Source organism: Sminthopsis crassicaudata, chromosome 1, assembly GCF_048593235.1.
Source record: "Sminthopsis crassicaudata isolate SCR6 chromosome 1, ASM4859323v1, whole genome shotgun sequence".
NCBI classification, from domain to species: domain Eukaryota; kingdom Metazoa; phylum Chordata; class Mammalia; order Dasyuromorphia; family Dasyuridae; genus Sminthopsis; species Sminthopsis crassicaudata.
Window position 1 is genome coordinate 33,670,983 of NC_133617.1, and position 24,794 is coordinate 33,695,776.

The window sequence follows — 24,794 nt, forward strand, 5'->3', positions numbered from 1 at the left end:
GATGGCAGATGCCTAGGGCCTGGGGATCCCGAGGACGAGCCTGTTTTACTGGAAGCGGTCTTCTACTCCGGCCACAGACTGCTGGACCCCTTCTGTCCAATGCAGTCTCTCACCCTCCTCGGCAGTGTGGGGATGAGCCCAACATCCCAGCCTGGCCCTGGTCCCCGAGAATGATCATGCAGAGGTGTGGCCAGAAGCCCAAGGTTACCCTAACTTGGGCCTAAGGTTGTGGCCCAAAACCTCAGCATGCAGGCCAGACCTCTGAGGACAGACTGTGGCCAGCAGCCCATGAGCTTGGCTCACTCACACATCCCGGAGAGCAGAGGAAGGGAAGGCCAGGGGATGGCAGGGACAGGGCCTAGAGACATCTTCTTTGTCCACTTGTCCATTGTCACTCATTCCCTCATTCATCCCTGAGCATGCATTCATTCCCTCTGTCCTGATCATTCACTCATCCCTGATCATTCATTTATTCCCTCACTCATCCCTGATCATTCATTCATTCCTTCCATCTTGATCATTCATTCATTCCCCTCATTCTGATCATTCATTCATTCCTTCCATCCTGATCATTCATTCCCTCAGCCATTCCTCCTGGTTCATTCAGGACATAAGTACTGGCTGGGTGACTAGGACCCTTGGGAGCAGCCCTGGGCCCAAACAAGAACTCAAGGGCTCTGGGGGCACCAACCTGTCCGGTTCTCATCAAAGAAGCTCGTCTCCTGCGACACCAGGGAGCGGAAGAGGCAGTTACGGAGGCGGATGTTGAGTCTGGCAAAGACGAGGGTAAAAATGCCGCCCCGAATACCTGCGGCAAATGAGCTAATTGCAGATGAGAGATGTTAAAGGAAAAGTGTCCATCCAGCACCGAGTTTCCGCAAACCCCAACGACGCAGAGGAGTGGGGCCAGACTAGCGCTCTCCCACCCTCTCCCCGCAGGCCTGTTCGGGACGCCCCACGGGGCAGCCGTCCTCTTCCCACCCAACACTCCCTCCAACTCCTGACTTTGGGGCTTGCCAGTCTCCCCCAGGACACCCTCCAGTGGAGTTTCATAGTCTGTTCATGTAAATCACAGATACAGAAGGATCTTAGAAATCCCCTAGTCCAAACTACTCATTTTATAGATAAGAAGGGGATATCCCACAGGAAACGAGCGGCAGGGCTGGAGCTGAAACCCGACTCCTCTACTGGAAGCCCAGGATTCCATATTTTGGGAAGAATATATGGGAAGATCACAGAGAGTCTAAAAGGAACTCAGACAGAGGCCATGTGGTCCAATGCACTCACGTTTACATATAGATAAGAAAACTGAGCCCCAAAGAGAAGTGACTTGCCTAAAATCACATCCCACTGGGAAAAAGAAGAGCCAGGCTTTGAACCTGGGGCCTCTGGCCCCAAAGTCAGGGCTTTTCCCAGTCTCAGGACTATTATTTCAAAGGAAATACTGTATCTTTCTTGTTCTCTCCCCAAGAAATCCAAGGATAGGGGGAGGATGTAAGAATGGAGTGAGAGAGTGAGGATGGTGGAAAAAGGGAGAAGCAAACTCTTCTTCCACAAAACCACATGAAAACAGCTCAATCTGGGGAACCAGTCCAGTCCTGCTCTGATTCCAGCACCAAAGGTGGGCACGGGTCACACTCATTCTTCCTTCAGTTCCCTAGAACAAGAACATTTGGCTCCTTCCAACAGGGGACAGGGATGAGGGTGGCCTAAAACCTAAAACAGTACACTCTGTGGCCTGGGTCTAGCCCCAAGCTACATCACTGATTCTGGACATATGTAGCTTGAATTGGGATTAGGATCCACCTAGCCCGTTTAATGAGACATTATTGAAGACTTCACTAAAACTAAACAGAAAGTGACCATTTTCAGAAACAAGAATTTACTTTAGGGATTTTTAACCTTTTGGGGGGTCCTGGATCTCTTTGTCATTTAGGGGAAGTCTGTAGGCTCTTTCCCAGAATAAGGTTTTTTAAAAAATAGAATTAAAACAAGAAAGTTGAGAAAACCCTGAGATAGTTATCAAAATATTTTGGAAAAAGAAGTTTATGGAACCCAGATTAAGAACTTCCTGGTCTGAGCTGTGAGCCGAGATAGATTGAACCCAATACAGTGGAAATCTCAACAGATTTTGTTCTACCAGCCCCATTCCCTCCCTCTCCCTAATCCAGAATGGACCCAGAAAGTCACAGATCAGATCTTAAAACAGGTTCTCTCTGTCTGACATTGGAGTTGAGCAACAGAACCCATTGAAAATGTTTCAAGGAGGTCCTACTGTTTCTATTAAGACCCGATACTAAAAATGAGAAGGCCACAGGCTCTGGAAAGTGGGGCGGAGCGGTCTGGGGAGCCAGCTACCTGCCAATAGCGAGGAGGCACATGATGACCACGGCTGTGGAGAACTGGTCCATGCTCTTCTGGATGACAATGCCATCGATGGCCCGGCCAGTGTAGTAGGGAAGGAATGTTTCTCCTGCCAGGAAAGGGGGATGGTCAGACAGGCTCGGCTTCCCCATGGTGAGCAGGGTAGAAGGACGTTCAAATCAGCCAACGAGTGACCTCTGTCATGCTCTTTATCCCATGACAGGGGACACTTTCCCCCTGTTGTCTAGACCTTCAATTTCATTAGTGTAAATGAGATGCAACTTCATTTAGCAGAGGATCCTGGACTTACAACTTGGAAGACCTGGATTCAAATCTCACCTCGGACACTTTCCTAGCCATGTGAATCTGTGAAAGTCATTTAAGCTGAGTCTGATTCAGTTTCCTAATCTGTCAAATGAAGGAGTTGGACTCAGTGACTTCTGTGCTCCCTAGGATCCCGTGAACTCCCTAAGGAAATCCCTTGTACTAATATAGATCAGCAACTGTTCTGTGCAAGGGAAGAGAATAAGACTTAACTAAGTATCAAATATGAGCTAGACACTGTGCTAAGTGCTTTAATAAACAATATATCAAGTTCTACAACTTTGATCTTCCAGAGTTTATAGGGGAGCCCTGAAAGGTTGAGACTTGCCCAGGGTCACACAGCCAGTAGGTATTCAGAAGCAACCCTTGAACCTGAGTCTTCTTGACTGATGCTGTTTCTCTGTCTCATCCTTTTGTCTATTTTTGCCCCAAACCCTGAAGGCTAAAGCCAAAAAGCAGGTGAATGAGTGTTCATCCAGCCCCTTCTTCCAGACCTTGAGCTCAGTGTGCATGGCATTAATCATTCCTTATGTATCCAGTAAACACATGTTGACTTAGAAAACAAGAATCAGGTAATCAGAAGACTCTGCCCTTCTCTAAGAGGAGGAATTGGCCTTCTAACTCCCACTAGCCAGGGATTACCAGCTGTTTCTTGAAATCTTCCACCTCTAAGTATCTGCAGATGCCATATCTCCCATGCCTGAAATAAACTCTTCACCACTTCAGAAGCCTTCTAGCTCAAGTGCTCTCTAATCTTCCTGATTCCCCTACTTGTTAATATTTAATAGTATTATATTTTAATATAACTCCTTAATTTTAATAATATAATATTTTAATATAACTCCTCCTTTTACAAATTAAAATTATAGTAAACTTATATATAATAGAAGCTCCTTAAGGATAGGGCTTAGATTAGCTGACTCTCTTGTTCACAATAAATATATAATAACATTTTGGTAAATTGAGTCACACTCAACTGGGTATCTTTATCAACCTGGATCTCTGTAGCATTGTACAATTTTCTCTTCAAATGATCCATGACTCAAGTAATAAGAATATTGTCCCCATTTTACAGATGAGCAATGTGGAGTTCAGAGACAAATGGGCACCCAGCTGGTATGTGGCAGAAGCCAGGACTTGAATGTGGTATATCTACTTTCAAAGAATCAGACAGGATACAGTGAAACACACGGAGCGCTAAATGTTACACTAAACACAGTCCAGTGTGTCTTTGCTACTGAAGATCACCTACTGGTCAAAGTTAAAAGGAAGTATCTTAGGGTAAGGACACTAATCTCATCTTATATGACCCTCAATCATCACCACAGGTATCTGGGCTGCATCTACCCTGATCCCACCCCAATCCATCATCTATTGAGCTGCTAAAGTGATTTTCCTAGAGCATTCACCTCCTCAACAGAGTCTAGTGGCTCTCTATTACCTCCAAGATCAAATATAACCTCCTATGATTATGAACCACTACATAGAATTTCCAATCCCTCTAACTTTGTCCGCCTGCATTTTGGATTTCCTTCACAGGCTAATTGTACACTATTTCAAAGTCCGATTTTTTTTGTACAGCAAAACAACTGTTTGGACATATATACATATATTGTATTTAATTTATACTCTAACATATTGAACATGTTTTGGTCAACCTGCCATCTGCGGGGGGGAAGGAGGGGAAAAATTGGAACAAAAGGTTTGGCAAGTGTCAATGTTGTGAAGCTGCCCATGCATATATCTGGTAAATAAAAACTATTAAAATATTTAAAAAAATAACCTCCTCTGTCTGATAACAAAAGTTCTTTATAACCAGGGTCCATTCATCCCTTCAGTCTTACACTCTTTATGATCTTCCATGCATTCCACTCCAGGCACATGGCTGCCTTTCTGCTCTTTATAGCCCATGCTCTATTCCGGATTCCCTAAGAATCATGCCTTTGTACTGGCTAGCTATCCCCCAGTGCCTAGACCGTTCTCAATCTGCATTGATCCTTCTGAGAATTCCTTGCATCCTTCAAGCCTTAGATATGATGCCATCTTCTAAAGGGGACCTTTCTGGCCTTCCCCAGCTGCCAGGGTCTTCCTCTAAGCAACAGTCCAGCTTCTCTCTGTTGTTGCTGCTCAGCTGGGTATGACTCTTTGTAACCCCATTTGAAGTTTTCTTGGCAGGAGTGCTTGCCCATTTCCTTCTTCAGCTCATTTAACAGATGAGGAAACTGAGGCAATAAATGTCTGAGGCTGAATGTGAATGTAGGTCTTCCAGGCTCCAGATCCCACACTAGGAGTACCCAGCTGCCCTAGATAAGCTTTAGTATTAAAGTATTTAGTATGTACCACCCAGGAGCTAAGTACTTTACTATTTATTTGCCTTTTAATGAGAAAGCAGAAAGGACTACCTAGTGTCTAAGACCAGATTTGAACTCAGAAAGATGAGAATTGCTGATTCCAAGCCCAGGGTTCGGTACACTATGGTGACATCTCTGGGTAGATATCTTCTCTTTACCTACTTAGTACGTGTTATATACAAGTATCTTTTCTCTAGCTATTTATTACATGTTGTTCTTTTTATTAAAAGTTTTCTGAAGGCAGGTCTAGCACATAGTAATTCATAAATGCGTGAATTTATTGACATGTCCTAAAACTGCTTTCTTGAGCTGTGTCATTGAGATAATGTATATAAAGTGCTTTACAAACCTTAAAATGCTATATAAATGTTAGCCATTGTTATTATTGTCAATTAATATCAAATCAAAGATCTAAAGTGATGACACCTTAAAATCCTCTTCATTTGACAGATGAGGAAACTGAAGTCCATAGATTTAAATGAGTTTCACAAGACTACAAAGATATTTAGTTGTAGGCTCTCTGAGCCTCTGTTTCCCCCCCATGTAAGTGGCAATCATTTCTGCACTTGCCTTCATCTCAGGGTGGTTCTGGTTATCCTGGTGAAATGTCTTTGTAAACTTCAAAGTTATAGAAATGGATATTAGTTTAAAAAAAAAAAAAGATATTTAGTTAGCAAGAGGCAGAATTTGAACTCAGATCCTCTGAATGAATCAGCGCTTTTTCACTATGCCATATTGTTGCCCCATCAACTTGTTCCTTCCTAGAGAGAAGAGGTGGGGGAAGGGAAATGTTTACTTTCTCTCTAAGTTTCAGTTTCCCCATCTATCTATCAAGTGAGGTTCTGGGTTAGATGGCCTCTAAAGTCCTTTCCTACTCTATATCTATGATCCTATTTTTTATTTCAATGGGCAGGGAACTTCCAAGTATGAAAATCCCAGCACACATGCAAAAAAAAAAAAAAAACCAAAAAAAACCCTAATTCTAAAATTAGAATCCTAGACATGCAAATTAGAATCCTAGACCATTGTCTGGGAGTACTTGCCCACAGAAAGACACTACCAATATATGTCTGAGGTAGGATCTGAACTCAAGTTTTTCAGACTCCAAGGATGATCTTCCACCACTTTACCACATGAGAAAAAATAGGTTTATTTCTTTTAAAAGGAGATCAGAACATTGGGAGTCTAAATAAATAGGACTTTCTTCTAATGGCTCTGGCTCAAGGCCAAGTTCAAAGTCATCCTCCCAAGTACTTTCTGCTCTTTCCATAGGTTTACAAGCTCCTCACAGCAAACAGCATGGGACTGTGGGAAACTGTACCTTGGGCACCAATATCCACGTGGTAAAAGGCCCTGCTTGCCTCACCAAGGGAGGATGAATGTTCTACATGGCAGCTTTTGGAAGAATGGGGAAGTATTTAATGCCAGTCTTAGGTGGAAAACTGAGAGAAGATGAAGCATCTACTATGATGCTACTATGAATCAATTAGAATGTACATTCCCTGAGGGCAGGCATTATCCAAGCTTTTCTTTTATCTCCAGAGTTTAGCTCAATGCCTGGCACATAATAAATACTCAATAAATGCTTGCTGACAAAAAAAGAAATAATCTCTGTCCTCAAGAGGTCTTGGGTTTGAATCCTGGACATCAGTACTTATTAGCTGTGAGACCAAAGGAAAGACACCAGAACAAAGCCTCAGTTTCCTCACCTGTAAAGTGGAGAATAATATCTTCACAGGGCAGTTGTGAACAGCTCAGATTAAAAAAAGACTATAGAAATGTCAGTTAGTATTTGGCTTCTCTTTTCTTGTTTCTCTTCTTCCTCCCCTCACAGTGCCTAGGACAGGGCTCTGTCCTCAGAAGGGTAATAGCTGGCTGACCATGTTTCTGGATGTTCTAGCTGGGGGGATCCCAATCAAGGCATCTCTAAGGGTGGCATTTTTCCCAGGTGCCTTTGGACAGGGGATGTCTCCTTGGGCCGGCCCCTCCTCTGATCTGGACAGTCTACCCTGCCAGGCTAGCTCCTGGCTGCCAAAGCTGAGAAGTTTTCTCTTGGTCACTGCTGCCCTCTGCTGGTGCTCTGGCCCGTCCCGTCAGTTGCCTCAGAAAAGGGACTCCGAATCATGGAATTGAAGATCTGCAGCTCATAGGACACTGCTTTTTAACTGCAGCTTAGAGCCCACGTAGTCTATTTTACAGGGGAGGAAACCAAGTCAGACTTCAGGGATTTGCCTAAGGTTACACAGGCAAGTGCCCCCCTCAAAAACTGTCCATAATAAAATTCTGCATGGAAAGGTCCAGCTTCTTCCATTCCCCCGCCAGCCCTACCAAGGAAAGGAATGGACAGATGGAAAATGGGTCAAGTGGCCACATGCTGAGGGGCAGAGAGAGCTCAGCTGCAGGTTTACTCTCTAAGCTTTCTCTTGACTGAAAAAAAAAAAAAAAAAAAAAGGAAAAGTGGGCTCTCAAGTGCCCCATCAGGTAGGGATAGTTTCTTCTGGGGAATTTTGTTTTTGGTGGCCCTCCTGAGCTCATCAGTAGAACTCCTGGTGTACAATCTCCATTCACCAACGTGAACAGACAAGTGGTCTGAGGAATCAGTTGCTTAGGGGCTCAAAGAGACCAACTGACTAATTCATGAATGAAAAAATTAGTTATTGATTATATACTGAATGCTAGACACTGTACTAAGCTCAGGGTCACTCAGCTAGTACAGACTAAGGACAAGACTTGAATCCAGCTCTTACTGTATGTGTGAATCACTTAAATTTTTCTAGGACCCAGTTTACTCATTTGTAAAATGAGGAGTTTGGTTCTATGGCCTAGTGTCTCATTAGCCCTTCTCAGGATCGTACTTTTGGATGGATAAAATAAATGTACAAGATAACAAAGGAAACAAGTTATTCTGAAATAATTATTAGAATGTCTTAAAAAAAAAAAACAAAAATAAAAAACTGAAGTTTTGGTTGTTGTTCAGTTGTGACTGAATTTTCTTGGCAGAGATACTGGAATGGTTCACCATTTCCCTCTCCAGCTCATTTTACAGATAAGAAAACTGAGGCAAGCAGGATTCGGTGACTTGCCCAAGGTCACACAGCTAGTAGGTAATGGAGGCTGGATTTCAACTCCAATCTTCCTGATTCCAGGCCTGGCACTCTGTGCCATCAGCTGCTTTTTCCCCAGGTAGACTAGAGTCTTCTTTGGTAGCCAGAGTTCTTATCCTGAAAGCACCCCACATTGCTGGGGTGCTTTTCTGTGCATTCATTCACCCAGAAGAGAGTTGCACTCCTTGTGTTCATCTTGGGTGATGGCTGGGCCGGGAGAACAAAGTCCATGTCTATATGTCTGTCTACAGCTCTAGCTCCCTAAATGACTCCCCTAAGAGTCATACGAAGATACCCAAAGCATCACAAATCAAAGGGGGAGGATTTGTGGGAGTTAGGGCTGAAGAAAGATCCTAAGAAGGGAGTTAGGGTCAAGGGAAAGAGAGCCCACGAGTCCAGTTCTGCTACAAGCTAAAAAACACCTAGATCTGTTCCTGAATATCTGCCTTCTTAGAACCCCTTTGAGCCTCAGTTTCCACATCTATAAAATGGGGATAAGAGTCTCTTTCTAGGGCAGTTGTGAGATCTCAGAGATCATCATATATTAAGAGCACTTTTTTTTTGCTCTACAGAAGTACCAGCTATGATTTATCCTCTCCTTTATTTTGTCTCTCTTTTCTTTCCTCCTCCCACAGAACCTAGGCAGAGCTCTGTCTTCAGAGGGGTTCTGGCTGGCTGGCCACACTTCTGAATGTCCCCAGTTCTTCATGAGAAGCACTGGCAGTAAAGGTATCACAACCAGGGCATTTCTCCCAGGTGCCTTTGGGCAGGGCATCTCCCTGGTCTGGGCAATCACTATGTCTGGCTCCCTCCCAACAGCAGGGCTTGGAAACTTTTTCTTGGTCGCTGCTGCCCTCTGCTGGTCCTCTGGCCATGAACGGTCCAGCCTCCTGGCTCTCGCCCCAGTCCAGGCTGGACATCGAGGTCTCCATCTGCCTCTGTTCGGATCCAGGGCCTTGACAACAGCCTCCCACGGGCAAAGAGCTCCAGCTCTGTCCCAGAATGGCTCCAGAAGGCAGGAGGGTGCAGGGTTTTGAAGAGCACAGAGGGCTAAGGTCCCAAAGGCAGTGGTTGGCCTAGGTTGAGATAGAGCCAACTGACTAGGCTTGTGGGAGAACAAGAGGGTAAAGTGGAGATAATGGGAAATGGAGCTGGAAGAAAGAGAGGCAGGGGGTGTAGGCTGAGAGGAAAAGCTTCCAAGGTGACCTTGGTAGGGAGGCTTAACTTCTTGGGATCTTAGTTTCTGTTTCTGTAAAAGAGAAGTCCTTTCTAGCACCAAGTCCAAGGCTGCCTTGTGGCTGTTCTGCCATGCTGTCTGTCCGGTGTGTCAGTCGATAGGGACCTGCTGACACACCTCCTGGATGGAAAACCAACTTCCAAAGAATTAGTTATCCTTAGATGATGATTCAGAAGGCCCTTAGGGGCTTTCCAGGGTCTCCACTAGGGTCAGTGTAGAGGGCAGAAAATGCTGGCTAAGAGGACACTGAAAAAAATGGTGACACTCGCCACCTCAGGGCCCCAGCAGTTGTGAATTGCACTAGAAGAGGGAGCCTCCAAAAGGATGGGTCAGGGACAGCAGGTGGCACTGGGTAAAGCCTGGAGGCAGGAGGACCTGAGTCCAAGTCTGGCCCCAGAAACAACACCTATTAGCTTTGTGACCCTGGTTAAGTCACTTAAGACCAATAGTCTGTCTCCGCCCCCCCCCAAAAAAAAGTACAGACAAGTTTGGTGACAGAGAAACAGAGAGGCAGACAGAGAGATGGAGCCAAGGAGAAGCTTGCCCAGGGGCAGCATAGCAAAGCTGGATAGAGGATGAACAGCCCCCTCTTTATCCAGAGAGGGAAACTGAGGCAAGTCAGGGCAACGTCTGAGATCATACCTTTGTTCTGGCTTCCCCTGACTCAACAGCCTGGGAGTAGAAGAGGCAAAGCCTGTCTGATTAAGATGGCAAAGAGAGAGCTTGGCACCTGGGGGTGCGGGGAAACAGAGAGCTTTGATTTAAAGAGAGGAGAGGAGGCAGAGAACAAGGGGAACTCACTTGGGAGTCAGGGTGATCTAGCTTCAAATGCCACCTTCCAACACTAACAGCATGGATCTGGCCATAAACCTTTAGGCTACTGCAGATAGCACAGGGTCTGGAACACAGCAGGTATTTAATATTAAAGTCATTCATAGGCAATTATGAAATGCCTACTGTGTGCTCCAGGCCCTGGACTAAAAGGGGAGACTGCAGGAAAAACAACTATGTACAAAGGAAACATGCAGGATGAATTGGAGATAATTAGTGAGAGAAGGCCCTAGAATGAAGGGGGATTAGGAGAGGCTTCTGGCAGAAGTGGAAAGTGTGGCTGGGGCTTGACGGAGGCCAGAGAGGCAGGAGGTGGGGCAGAGGAGGAAGACCCTTCCTGGCGTGGGCCACCCACTACAACAGAGCGCTCAAGACCTCAAGATGGAGGGTTATGGGCAAGAGACCACCCAGAGGCTGGTCTTGTTGGATCCCAGCCTATGTAGAGAGAAGGAGAAAGTGGGAAAAGTCCAAAAAGGAAGAAGGGCTGGCTCAGGGAGAGCTCTGGAAGCCAACCAGCATGTTCTACTTGATCCCAGAGGCCCAAGGGGAGCCTCTGGAGCTGAATGAATGGGAATGGGGATGGCGGACAAGAAGAGTCAAATATAAGACTGAAAACTTAGGAGGCAACTAGGTCATGAAGGGCTTCAAAAGTCACAGAGGGGATGGCATCTTGGCTGATAGGCAAGGCAAGAAGTGGACCATTATTAAATGCTGATTAATCAATTCTTTACTAAGTCATAAATGTGTTGGAAGCAGCTTTGGTAGAAGGGGTCCGCCCCCTGGGAGGTCCCCACAGAGCAGGAATCTAAGCTCTTTCGAGCATTTCCATTTAAGAGGGCTTCGTTCTGGGAAAGCACGCCAGATGACAGTCATCCCTGGGGAGAGTGGCCTACATTGGGATGAGGAGAGGAGCTGGGTCTCACTCAATGATTCCCCCCAGAGTTGAGGTGAAGAGTTGGTCAAAAAGGGGGAAGCTGTGGGACAGGGCTGGAGAGCAGTCAGAAGTCTTCCTGGGATGCCCCCTCTTCCCTCATTTTGGAATCCTTCAGAGCCTCAGTTTCTTCGCCAGCAAATGGAGATAATATGAGAGAGAACATATGACTTGTCTGTTGCCCTTTTCTGTCTGCTTTCTCCCATAGGGTGTAAGGATCCTGAGGGCAGACCCACAGCTTCCTTTCTCCATCTTTCCAGCACAGAACCCAGCACAGGGCAAGGACCTAGGAAATGATGGGCGGCTGGATGAGGTACTTCTTTAGTTTCCCTTGGGGAAACTAGCGTGGGCTAGTGGAGAGAATGCAGGCTTAGCCGTCCAAGGAGCCGCCTGTCATTTACCACCTGTGAAATTTCTCTGGGCCTCACTTCTCAAAGAGCCAGAGCTGGGACCCTGGGGTCCTCCCAGCCTCAGCTCAGATGACGTCTCCTCTGAGAAGTCGTCCTGGATTTCTCAAGGTTGTCAGCCCTCCTTACCCTTATCTTCTATCTCTTTAGAACAGCGGGCGTGCTCCAGGAGAATATAAACTCTTTGAGGGCAGGTAGAGGCTGTGTCTTTTTCCTCTGGATCCTCACATGGTTCTCAACATACAGCAGGGTGCTTACAAATATTTGCTGAGAGAATCTAGAAACTGAGTGGATGTCCATCAGCTGGGGAATGGCTGAATAAGTTGTGGTATATGAATATTATGGAATATTATTGTTCTGTAAGAAACGACCAGCAGGATGATTTCAGAAAGGCCTGGAGAGATTTGCATGAACTGATGCTGAGTGAAATGAGCAGAACCAGATCATTGTTCATGGTAACAGCAAGATTATATGAAGATCAAATCTGATGGATGTGACTCTTTCCAATAATGAGATGATCATTTTCAATGATTTTGTGATGAAGAGAGCCATCTACACCCAGAGAGAGGGCTATGGGAACTGAGTGTGGATCACAACATAACGTTCTCATTGTTTTTGTTGTTGTTCACTTGCATTTTGTTTTCTTTCTTGTTTTCTTTCCTTTTTGAACTGATTTTTCTTATGCAGTAAGACAATTGTATAAATATGTTTGCATATATTAGATTTAACATATATTTTAACATGTAAAACATATATTGGATTACCTGCCATCTAGTAGAGGGGTGGAAAGAGGGGAAATTTTAGAACATAAGGTTAACAAGGGTCAATATTAAAAAATTATCCGTGCATATGTTTTGAAAATAAAAAGCTTTCAAAAACCACAACAAAAAAAACCCAACTCCCCCCAAAAAAAAACAACAAAAAACAAATATTTGCTGAGTAACTGAATCATAAACACCCCCTGAAAAGGCCAGGCCTTTGCTTGTTCCTCCAAAAGCATTCCCATTTAAGAGGCCTTCATTCTGGGAAAGCACACTGTCTGCCTTCCAGATTCTAGGCTCATGGATCTAGAACTCCAAGGTACTGAGTACTGTCAGGATGACTCACACCAGGCCACAGAGTCAATAAGGGACAGAGGGGACATTCAAACCCAGGTCCTCTGACTCTGGTCAGGGAACAGAAGAAAGGCCACAAGACAACATGAGATACTGGCACAGAGCCCAGCTGGCCTATATTTGAAAAGGACCCAGAGGGTAGTGCAGTGCTCCTCAGAAACCCTCCCCCTGGAATTTAAATACTTTAAGAGTGGGGATTGTTTCATTCTCTGTCCTTGTGTTTTCACCACAGTGCCCGGTACATAGTAGGTACTCAATAAATGCTTTTTGAAACACTATAAAGAGAGATAGGGGTCCTAGAGTAGCAAGAAGTGGTACAGCCTTCCCCTCCCATCTCCAACAAAGTCCTTCAAATAGTCTGAGCAAACTACTGGGCTTATATCCCAAAGAAATACTAAAGAAGGGAAAGGGACCTGTATGTGCAAGAATGTTTGTGGCAGCCCTCTTTGTAGTGGCCAGAAACTGGAAACTGAGTGGATGCCCATCAATTAGAGAATGGTTGGGTAAATTATGTATATGAATGTTATGGAATATTCTTGTTCTGTGAGAAATGACCAGCAGGATGATTTCAGAAAGGCCTGGAGAGACTTACACTGATGCTGAGTGAAATGAGCAGAACTAGGAGATCATTATACACTTCAACAAAATACTGTATGAGGATGTATTCTGAGTGGATATCTTCAGCAAAGAGAAGATCTAACTCAGATCAATTGATCAATGACGGACAGAATCAGCTACACCCAGAGAAGGAACACTGGGAAATGAATGTAAAACTATTTGCACTTTTGTCTTTCTTCCCAGATTATTTTTACCTTCTGAATCCATTTCTTCTTTAGTAGCAGCAGCAGCAGCAACAACAACAACAACAACAAAAAATTGGTTCTGCACATATATATTGTATCTAGGATATACTATAACATATTTAATATGTATGGGACTGCCTGCCATCTAGGGGAGGGGGTGGAGGGAAGGAGGGGAAAATTCAGAACAGAAGGGAGTTGCAAGGGATAATGTTGTAAAAAATTACCCATGCATATGTACTGTCAAAAAAAGTTATAATTATAAAATTAATTTTAAAAATAAAAATAATAAATATTTTTAAAAATAGCCTGAGCAAATATATCAGACTGAATCCTTACAGGGAAACTCAAGGAGAAGTCACAGTGAGTCACCTTTCCAACTCAGGTTATCATTGGAAGGCAGACAGAGATCTACAGACACTGGGGAGAGAGCATGATCCAGTCCAGGCCCAGGGAGAGGCTGTCCACTAGTCCCAGGTCCATCCTGGAGTACTGTGACAGGGCTGTTTGCTAAGTAGCAGCAGTGGTATCCACCACCCAACTTGGGGCCTCAGATCCAAGGTGCCCAGGGGTGACACTCTCCAAGTGGTGTCCTGAGAGATGAGTGGGTTCAAACTCAAGCAAGGACATGACTTGGACTCAAGAGTGAAACAGGGTCTCTAGTTCAGCTTCAAGCCCAGGCTTGAAATAGCAAAAGCAGGGATCTCCGACTAAAAGGGCGCCTACAATTTTACCACTCTGAGTCACAGAGTTTTTCAGTTGATTAACAGGAATAGAGATCAGCAGTATTTACTCTTATTCAGACCCAGACCCAGGTTAGGAACTTGCAGACCCTCATACCATGGGACAATAATTAGGTTTTTCCTTACAGTAGGCTACTTTGGGACCACTGAAAGTTAGCAGGTTTCTAGCCTGTCATTGAGATCCTGGAATAACATATTTAATATCCCAAGAATGCAGTAACAGGACCAGCCCAGATCTTCCTTTCAAAAGTGCTGCAGAGTCCAGCCCTAACACCAAGTCTGAAGTCAGGAAGTAGACTGGAAGACCGAGTTGTTATGGTGGCAGGGACACTCAAGACACAAACCCACATGAGAATGACTCCAAAAACATCCACAAAGTCTCAGAGAAAAACACAGCTTGGAAACAAACTCAAATATAATTCCTGTAAGAGACCAAGCAGGAGTTTAAAAAAAAAAAAAAAAAAGAATTAAAATATATTTTTTTCAAGGAAATAAGAACTCCTTGGAAAAAAGAAAGAAAAGAGAACTATGAAAGAATTAAAAAAGAAATTAACAGTATGGTACAAGAGGTACAAAATTTTGTGAAAGCAACAAATTTCTTGAAAATTAGAATGGACCAAATAAAAGCCAATGACTCTATGAAACAATAACATATATTAAAGCAAAGTCAAAAGGCTGAAAAAAAGAAGAAAATATACGATATCTTATAGCAAAGACAACTGACCTAGAAAACAGATCAAAGAGAAAAAAATTTAAGAATGATTAGACTTTCTGAATGTCATTTTTTTTTTAAAAAGAGCCCAGACATAATATTTCAAGAAATTTTAAGAGAAAACTATCCAGATTTCTTAAAATCAGGAGGCAAAATAGAAATAGATTCCACTAGTTGCTTCCTGAGTGAAACCCCCAAATGAAGAACCCCAAAAATATCATAGCTCAAACGTAAAACTTTTAAGTCAAAGAAAAAAGTGCTGGAAGTAGCCTGGAAGAAAGAATTTATGAACTGAAGCTCACCCACGTGACAATTAGGACCATACAAGATTTAGTGGCCACTTTTAAGAAGCAGAGAGCCTAGAATGCATAATTCCAGAAATCAAGGGATATGAGCTAACAACCAAGAATAACACTCCTAGCAAAATTCAATATAATGCAATATAGAAGGGAAAATAGATCTTTAATGAATTGAGAATACTTTCAAACATTCCCAATATAAAGACCAGAGTTGCAGAGAAACTTTGAAGTTTAAACATAGGAGACAAGAGAAACATAAAAAAAATTAAGCATGAGTGACTATTTCTATTCAAATATGAGGAAATGGCATGTGTCCCTACTGATCCTTATTATTACCTAGGATCACAAAAGTCTAATTAAATATAGGACCTGGGAGTAGTTTTGCTATACCTTGGTGACTTCAAGAGAAAAATGGAAAGAGAGGAAGGAGACGCTGGAGGATAGGGAAAGGAAAGTAAGTTTGGAATACATTTTCCCACAATGCCATAGTATGAAAGTAGACAGCTATATAAAAATGGAGAAGGAAGGGTGAGGTGGGGAGTGACTGACACTTGAACCTCACTCTCATCTGAACTGTTCAAAGGAAGAAAACATACATACATACATACACAGAGTAGGGTAGTGAAATACATTTCACTCAACAAGGAAATTGGAGAGAAGAGGGCGAAAGGAGAAATTGGAAGGGAGATACCTTTTTAAAGCATTTTGTTTTGTCTTTCTTGTGGGGTTTTTTTTAATTTAAAAAAAATTTTTTTGAAAGGGAGGTTTATTAAGGGAAGGATTAATTCCAAGCAAAGCAAATTATAGAAAACATTTATAACAGCTCTTTTCAGAAGAACTGAAAACTGAGAGAATGCCCATCAACTGAGGGATGGCTTGAAATTATGATACAGGAATGTGATGGAACACCATTGATGATGAAGGGTAGGGCAGCAAGGTGGCACAGTGAATAGAGCCCTGAAGTCAGGAGAACTCGAGCTCAGATTTGGTCTCTGACACTTAACACGCACTAACTGTGTGATCCTGGGTAAGTCACTCAACCCCATTTACCTTGCAAAACAAAATTATGAAGGGCACGGTTTCAGAAAAACCTGGGAAGACTTTTATGCACTGATGCAAACTGATGTGAACAGAACCAGAACCGTTTATACGATACACAATGATGATAATATGGTTAAGACAGACAACCTGGAAAGAATTTGGCATTCTGGGCAGCATAATGACCAACCAGGACTCCAGAGGACTAACGATGAAACCTGCTGCTCACTTCCTGATAGAGAGACAAAGAACTCAGCGTGTGGAATGAGACACTTTTTTTGGACGTGGCCAATTTGTTTTGCTTGATACTACGTGTTAATACTGGGTGATTTGTTTTGTTTTTTTTTTTTTTTCTCATTTGGAGGGGACAGAAAGGGAGGGGAATGGAGAAAAGGTAGATTTTTGCTGACTGAAAAAATAAAAAAGAATTTTTAGGAAGGGATACTATAAAGACAAAAATTTTGAAAACTTAAAGAACTCTGAGCAACAAAACGGCCAGCGGATGCCAGAGGACTCATGATGAAGTGTGTGCCCAACCCCCAGCAGAGCGGGGACAGACTCGGGGGCAGAGCAACAAAGCTCTCTTCTGGATGTGGCCAAGAAGGGAATGGCGTGGTGTGAATGCGGGTTTCATTAGAAAGCTTTTATTTCCTCTCTCCAAGTCGGAGAGCTGCACAATTGGGCTCCCGCTTTTTTCTGCACCCCACCCCTTGCACCCCCACATGCCCCCAACCTCTCTTACTCACCAAGAGCTGCCACCACCAAGAAAAAGGAGGCAGCCACCAGGAAGGCCAGGTCAGGCTTAGTGTAGGAGAGCAGTTTCTGCAGCGTGGCCCCCGATGCCTCCTCCTGCTTTGGCTGCCCCTCTGTGGGGTAGCCCACGCCCTCGCCCGGTGCCCCTGGCTCCAAGGCCCTGTGGCCCGGCCGCACAGTGGACAGCAGCCACCAGAGGAAGAATGTGGCCCCGATGGAGGCATAGGTCCAGACAAAGAGGCCCCAGAACCAGGGGTCCCGGATGGGCTTGCGTACCTCGGAGAAGAGGAGCATTTTCACCATGGTGTAAATGCCCACAAAGAGGCACACCAGGGTGATGAAGGTCCAGGAGGCCCGAAGCCGCCGAGGGCCCAAGGCGCTGTTCTTGGCCACGCCAATGGTGGCCCCCAGAAGCAGGCAGCTCCGGTACAGGCAGGCGGCCCAGAGGTCCAGCACCGAGTCAAAGATGTTGAAGTCCCTCAGGTCCTGCAGCACCCCCCGATCTCGGTGACTGAAGGCATAGAGCACAGTAGTGATGCCCACGTCCACGCTCATGAAGGCCCCCGTGATGGCCACAGCCTTCCAGGCCCTCATCCTGCCGAGAGGTGGGGGTGGCCGAGCGGCCTAGCAAAGGACCAGATCTTTAGCTCAGAGCAGATGGATTCATCACTTTGGGAAGGACATTGGGGTACCTGGAAGCCAAGAAGATGACGTCAGAGGACAGATGGGAGATAATGTGGGGGAAGAGCAGAAGGTTTCCCATGTCAATCCCTGGAATTTAGCTTCCTGGGTCAGCACTCAGCTGGCCCAACTCTCAATGGCTGGAGGACATCTCTTGAAGCCATGTAGTCCAACCCCTTATTTGACAGAGAAGGAAACTGAGGCCCCCAGAGGTTATAGCACCCCAGATGGGAAGCTGAAGGGACCTCAAAGATGCTGGAGGACAGCCCCCTCCTTTCAGAGCCAATCAGACAACTAATAAACACTCATTAGCATTACAGTGCTGGGCCCCCCTGCCAGGAGCTGGAGATAGCAAAAAACAAAAATCCAAAAACTCACCTCCGGGAGCTCATATCCCTAGAAAGACAAGGCCCAAACAGCTGCACGCCCCAGAAGCGTCCCCATGGTGGGGGGTTATGGGCTAAGACCCCGGTTTTACAGATGAGTGGGATCAGGCAGGAGGAGAGTAGCCAAGCTAGACGCTGAGCCCTGGCCCTCCTGTGGCACTCTTACACCTGCCCCTGCTCACGTTCCTCTCCAGGAATACTTAGGGGATCCCAGGACTAGTCCCACCACAGCCACCAGCCACCTCCCCCCCCCACCAAGCCCTGACTGCCCCCCCCAAAAGGGTCTAAGGACTCTACTCACCTCTCATGTGACCCTGGGCAAATCACCTAAGTCCTCTGTGGCTCAGTTTCCTCACCTGTAAAGGGAGGGGGTAGGAGTATGATCTTATGACCTCCTCCAGTTCCCCCCCACCCCCCAGCCCTCTAAGCTGCCTGAATCCAAGGTCTCTACTTGTTTCACCCTTAAGGGTAGGCAAGGGCCCCTGAAGAGCCTCCACCCACAAGTGCGGCTCCCTGCACCGCTGCAGGGAGGCTCCGGGGTAGAGGGACGGGGATCTTTTGGCAGGGGGAGGCTCTAAGGGTCACTCAGGAAGTGGTCCTGACCAAGGGGGGCTTGAGAGACTTCCTCTTTAAAAAAGAGGTACGCCACCAGCAGAGCAGGGACCAACCAATCAATATGCATTGATTAAACACCCATGCATGCAATGAGAACCACTTCTGTCCCCAGCTCAGCAAGGGATGGGCTGTAAAACTTTGGATGCATCTCTTCTCTCATGTAGGTCTCAGCTCTCCTCACTGAAAATTGAGGGAGAAAAGCCTGAAACTTCTGCTCATTTTAGAATCAACTACAGAGTCAGGAGGACCTGGATTCTAATCCAGGCTCAGATACTTAACAGCTGTGTGAACATGGCTGAACCTCAGTCTACCCAGTTTCCTCATCTGTGGAATGGGACAATAGTACTCACTTCCCAGGGCTGTTGTGAGAACCAAACAGAAGGCGTCCCCCGGCCACCAAGTCCAACTCTGACCTAGTCCTGCCCTGACTCTCCAGCACCACCTTGCTTCTGTATGTGCAGCATGGTGTTTGGCAGATGGCATAAATGCTTTTTTCATTTGTTTTTACTAAATAAATGAAATCCACTTCAATTTAATGAGCATATTTTTTGGCGAGGGACTGGGAAGAAGAATAGGGGAGAAGAGAAGGGTCCTCAGAAGCCATCCTTCCTAGTCCCCTCCTTTTCTAGAGGAGGGAGCGGAGCCCCAGCACTGGTGAGAACTCAGGACTGGGGACTTCATGTTGGGCCTTCAGGTTCAGGGATGGGATCTGAATCCAGGCCTCTGGCTCCCAACTCTGGCTCCAAGGCCAGGCTGCCGGGCCATCCTTCCAGCCCTCAGATGTCCCAAGGGGTGATAATGGCCCCCCCTCACCAAAGTGCTCTGGTCCCTAATTCTTGCCCCCATCCCCTCCTGCCCGCTTCCCCGCTCCATGAGACAGCATGACACTGTGTGGAGAGTCACTGCCCCCATTTCAGCATCTCAGGGCCGACCTCCCCCTCCAGGCCCAGAACAAGCCCAGCCATCCAGCAGTCGGCCCCAAGCTTTCCCCATGCTTGTCCCTGCTCTGCAGGAACCCTGAGAATCGTGCTGGAAAGCACCCCCCAAAGCACGCAGCACACACATACACATACACATACACACACACACACACACACACACACACACACATGTTCTCCACCACACACACACAAACACCTCCCAATACACACATATATACATATACACACATACCCCAATACCTCCCATGCACACAAAGACACACACTCATAGATACACACACACTCCAATACACACATACAAACACCCCCCAATACTCACACACACAAAGCTCTCCAATATCCCCCCAATACACACACCCCAACACTCCCCCAATACCCATAGAGAATACACAGACACACTCATGCACGCGTGCACACACACACACACACACATCAAGACCTAAACCTGGGTCCTTATCAGAACAAGCAAGGCAGGCAGAGGGGGAGAGCTCAAAGCCGTTTCCTCAGGGCTAATTCTCCTCCTCCTTCCAACATCTCGGTTTGGAAATCAGCCACAAGGAGATCCTGGAGGCAGGAGCCGGTACCTGGGCCAGGGACTGTCGGGAAGCAGGGAGGGGGGGACGGGAACAGGGGAGCAAGTCCCACTTGCTGGGGCAAGCCCGCGCTGCTCCGACCCTGCCTTCCTGGGACTGAGTTGAAAGCAGAGGGAGGCCCCAGGCCCGGACAGTCCCTGCTGCAGGTGCCTGAGTCAGCATCCCTACCTCCAGGGCCTTCGCAGAGGGCTAGGGAAGTGCCAGGGCGGGGACTGCAGGCTGGGTCCCAGACCAGGAGGAGGAGAAGAGGAAAGGCAGAAGGTGGGGAAGGCCCCCTTCCCCTCCCCCTCCAGCCGGAGCAGATTCAGCCTTCCCACTCTGCCTGCTGCAATGCAGAGCCCAGGATGAGTGTGAGTGAGCGCCTGCCTGGAGCTGGGGGGGAGGCTAAGACCCAGCCTTCCCCCTCCCCCTTCCTCATTCTCCTCTGAGCCTGAACGACAGCCAGGCAGGGCAGGAGCATCTCCCCGTGGCCAGTACTGGGGTGGGGGAGCCCCCTTAGGCTGCAATCTTTCTTTGGAAGGAAGACAGGATGGTTCTTTTTTTTCCCAGGGCAGGGAGTGCTTCTGAGCCCCAGGAAGGCTTTGCAGGAGCCTTTCTGACCAAAGACCTAGAACTTGGACCTCCTGGGGTCCCTGCTCTTCAGAAGCCCAGAGACCTCCCGGAGTCCAGCCTGGCTACAGTAAAAATCCTTGACCTTTGTGTCCTGGAGCCCTTGGGCAGTCAGTCTGATCCTCAGAGTATTTTAAATGCACAAAGTAAAATACACAGAATCACAAAGCAAACGGATTGTACAGAAATATATAAATCAAGGACAACAGTTCACTGACATTAAGAGTCCTTGTGTAGGAGCTTCATTTGTAACAGAGCTGGAAGGGGCCCCAGGCCACCCCTCTCCTTTTACAGATGAGTAAACTGAGGTGCAGAGTAGGTGACTTGCCTAGGGTCACACAACTAGGATCTGCTCAGGAAGCATTCACAATCTTGAGCTGAAACTCCTCATTTACAGAGGTAGAAACTGAGGCTCCCCAAAGGCTTCAGGTTACTTGGTGAAGGGCAAGGCCGGGAGAAGGATCCAGGGCTCATTCCTAGGCCAATACTCCTTTTACTACACGATTCAGGCCTACTAGGATCACCTCCAAGTCTGAAGCCGAGTCTGCCTGATGGAGGTCAGGTTACGGACAGCTCCCAGGAGAGCAGAGACATGTTTAAAAAAAGATGGGGAACAGGAGCGCAGAAGCTGCTGCGCCGGGAAGGCCCAGAAGGCCCAATTCTGCCTACGTGATGCCCTGGGCAGAGCCCTCTCTCTGACCTGGGTGCCCCCAAGCACGCACATGGACACACACACCCCTCCCCGCCTCCTCTCTGCCCCTGCTCTGCCAGCACACTACCAGTGAGAAGCACCAGTTGTGTCTGGGATGGAATCACTCTCTGCAGGTGCTCCAGACTGGTGGGCTGGGCAGGCTGAAGCAGAGGGGCTGCAAGGCTGGCAGGGACCTCCAAGGTGAGCCCAATGCCCAGGAGGCCAGCCCGGCCTGCTCTCCAGGGCAGCCCACTGCACGCCCTCAGTCAGCCCTCGGGGGCACCCCAATTTTGCCTCACTCTTGATTTAGGGTGAGGAAGAGGAAAATGGGAGAGAACAACAACAGTGAGAGGAGCAGTTAGTGTTTCTCTAGCATGGAGAGATGCAGCAGTCTGCCTCTTGGAACCTGAGCCTGGGGCACGCACACTAGACACATAATGGCTCAGTTGATCCTTACACTGGCCTGTGAGACCCACAGCTAGTAAGGAGGAGAAGATTTGAACTCGGTTCTTGCTGGCTCCAAGGGGAGCACTGTGTGACCTTGGGGCAGTCATCAGCTTCCTATGGACTCATCTTCCTTCTAGGTTACAGGATGGGGGGAATTTACACAGTCTCTAAGATCACATCTAAGATCCAGAAGCCTTTTGGGATCAGACTTGTTCTTCTGACCCTGGAGGACAAGGTCAGAACAATGGACAGAAGTGGTTCAGAGGGCCTTGGAAGCCTCGTATCCCAGACAACTTTGTCGTAATTAGAGTTATCCAGGTCGGAAGGGGTCCCTCTCCTTGGAAGTCTTCTGGTAGAGGTGGGGGATCCCTGTCTGTACTCCCAGGAGCTGGACCAGATGGCCCTAAAGTTCCTTCCAATTCTCACATTCTGGGCTTCTGTCTGCTGACTTCCCATCACTCCCCACCGCAGGTCTAGAATGCTCAGGTTTAGAACACAGTAACTCAGAACCTTTCCACTTCCTTCAGATGAATGATCATTGACTGACCAATTGATCTTTGCCTCAGATACTTCCTGGCTCCGTGATACTAAGTCTTTGGCCTCAGTTCAGAAAATGGAGAGAAAAAAAAAATGTTTACCTGTTTCACAGGGTTGTTATGAGGCCCCCAAGAGCGTTTATGTGAAGGCCTTTACAAATGTCTAGGTGCTTGCATTAGCTAGGCCCACTATGACTGAGTCAGGCTCCAGGTCAGCCCCTGCTTCCCCTGCTAAGCTTTCCCTGATGTAGCTCCAGATTTGGAGCCAGAAGGACCTGGATTCCGATCCTACCTCAGACACTCAGAAGCTGTGTGACCCTAAGCATATTCATTTGCTCCCCTGGATATAATGACCTGGAAGGTTTCCCCATGGCACACACCCTTCTGATATATTTACCTGGTATTTTTAATCTCCCCACCTCTCCTAAGGGGAGGGATGTTCAGGTTTTTGTTTTTGAATTAATCCCCAGTGCCTGGGACACAGTAAGCACTATATAAATGCTAACTACTGCTTTCCTTAAGTGAATTAAAAGGCTCAGAAGGTTGAGACATTCGGAACAACCAGGCCTCCCCTCCGGCCTCAGTTTGACATTTGCATTACATTAATCCCAACAAGAATTTATTAAGTGCTCCCTACAGGCTGGAAAGTGTCTGAGGCCCCCGGAGATACAGGAGGAACAGAGAGCATTGGTCTCTGGCCTCAGGTGGAGTCATATTCCTCTGGGAAGAGGCAGCGAGGGGAGGTAATCACCTCCACAATCCTCGTCCCCTGGGTCGGGTCCATAAGGTCATTGGGCCCAGCTCCTCTCCTTCACTGGCGGAATTCTGCTCCCGGGCCTTGATGCCCTCCCTTTCTCCTATGTGTTGGTCACACCTGGGACGGGCCGGGGGAAGGACAGGAGAACTGCAAAGTTGGCACAGATAATGAGCAGCAGGCAGGGACTGAGCCTCTTAGAAAAATTAAACAGCACGAGCCAGATAAGAGTCGCTGGGGAAGCTGTCTCGGGCAGTTAGAGCAAGAACAGCAGAAGCACAGGCACGTTCTGGGCTTTACTCCTTTCCGTTCCTTTGATGAGGGGCAACCGTGGCATCTGCGGGGTACACCCCACCGGCCTGATACGGGTGAGACGCCTCATCTGCAGGGGCCAGAGCACCCTGATGTCATTCACTCCCCACCAGCAGCCTTGCCCTGGGAACCGTCTCACCCCCTACATTTAAGGTTGGGTCCAGGCCAGTTGCCGTTGTCCCCGGATGGCATTATCCAGAGGGAAGAAAGCCAATCTGGGTCAGCATGTGGGCCTGCCAGAGCCACTCCTGCCAGCATCCCCTGGGGTGTCTCCCCTTCAGGGCCCAGGGAGGCGGTGCTGGGAGGAAGCGCCAGGGCTATGCTAAAGTGACCATCTCCGGCATTGCTGAGCCATTTTCACATTATCTGCCCAATATTCCAGTGGGTATGCAAGGCAAAATACTGTTTTGACAGATAGGGAAACTGAGGGCCTAGAGGGGGAAACCCAAGGTAAAAGGTCAGAACCTGCATGTCTGGAGCGGGGCTTGGGGGAGTACAGGGGATTGGGGGGTGGAGGGGGGTGGGGGGGTGTCTCTTGACCTGCGCCTCCATTCGCTGCTCCCGGATGCCATGAGAGGAATGGCCACGGCTCGGGGCTGGGACCGGGAAAGGAAGGAAGCTCCCAAACCGGTGGATCAGTAAAAATCTCAGAATCCGGGGGGATCCGGCGGGAGGGAAGGAATGGCTTCTCCTGCCTTCCCTGAAGCCCTAACGGCGCTCCCGGCCTCCCTCCTCGCCCCTCACCTGGAGCTGCGGAACCTCAGGGGGTTAACTATAATTGCCACATTAACCGCAAGCTCAGCCCCTCCCCGAGCTGCAAGGACTGCTGCAGAGGGAGGGAGAGCAGGAGGAGGGAGGGGAGGAGCGGCGTCCTGTCCTCTCCGCTCCCTCGGCGCTGGGGACCAGGGATGCAGGACCGCAAATGATGGGAGCCGCCGCGGCCCAGGGGCGGGAGGGGACAGTGCCTGGGCAGGTGCTGCCAACCGGGAGGTCACCCAGAGGCCCTGCTGCCCCCGCGGGGCTGTGCCCCTAGTCCCCGAGGCAGCGCGCCCCGGCCCTCCTCGCCCGCGGTGTCGGGGCGCTGACAGACCAGTCCCCGGGAAGCGGGGGACACCGGGGAGCGCACCGGGGGTCTCACCGCGCCCACCCTGCCCTCGTTTCCCCGGACAGCAGTGTGGAGGGAGCCCAGCCTCCCGAGGCCAGGCGGAGGCGAAGCAGAC

General features: G+C 47.7%; 1 protein-coding gene across 5 annotated transcripts in view; it reads right to left on the reverse strand.

Moving 5' to 3' along the window:
* The window catches only part of ABCB9 (ATP binding cassette subfamily B member 9), a 49,299-nt gene that overhangs the window by 23,822 nt on the left and 683 nt on the right, over positions 1-24,794 (reverse strand). For 3 of the 5 annotated variants that reach the window (XR_012487726.1, XM_074298706.1, XM_074298696.1), the window contains exons 2-5: positions 18,378-18,432; positions 17,003-17,701; positions 2,359-2,473; positions 692-822 (exon numbers count right to left, since the gene is read on the reverse strand). Coding sequence is in view for 4 of the 5 variants with exons in the window: in XM_074298706.1 (XP_074154807.1) it covers positions 692-822; positions 2,359-2,473; positions 17,003-17,603 (847 nt within the window). In the remaining variant the exon portion in view is untranslated. Of the gene's footprint in view, positions 1-691; positions 823-2,358; positions 2,474-17,002; positions 19,425-24,794 lie in introns of those variants that run through there. The other 2 variants (XM_074298714.1, XM_074298723.1) reach the window with 2 other exon arrangements.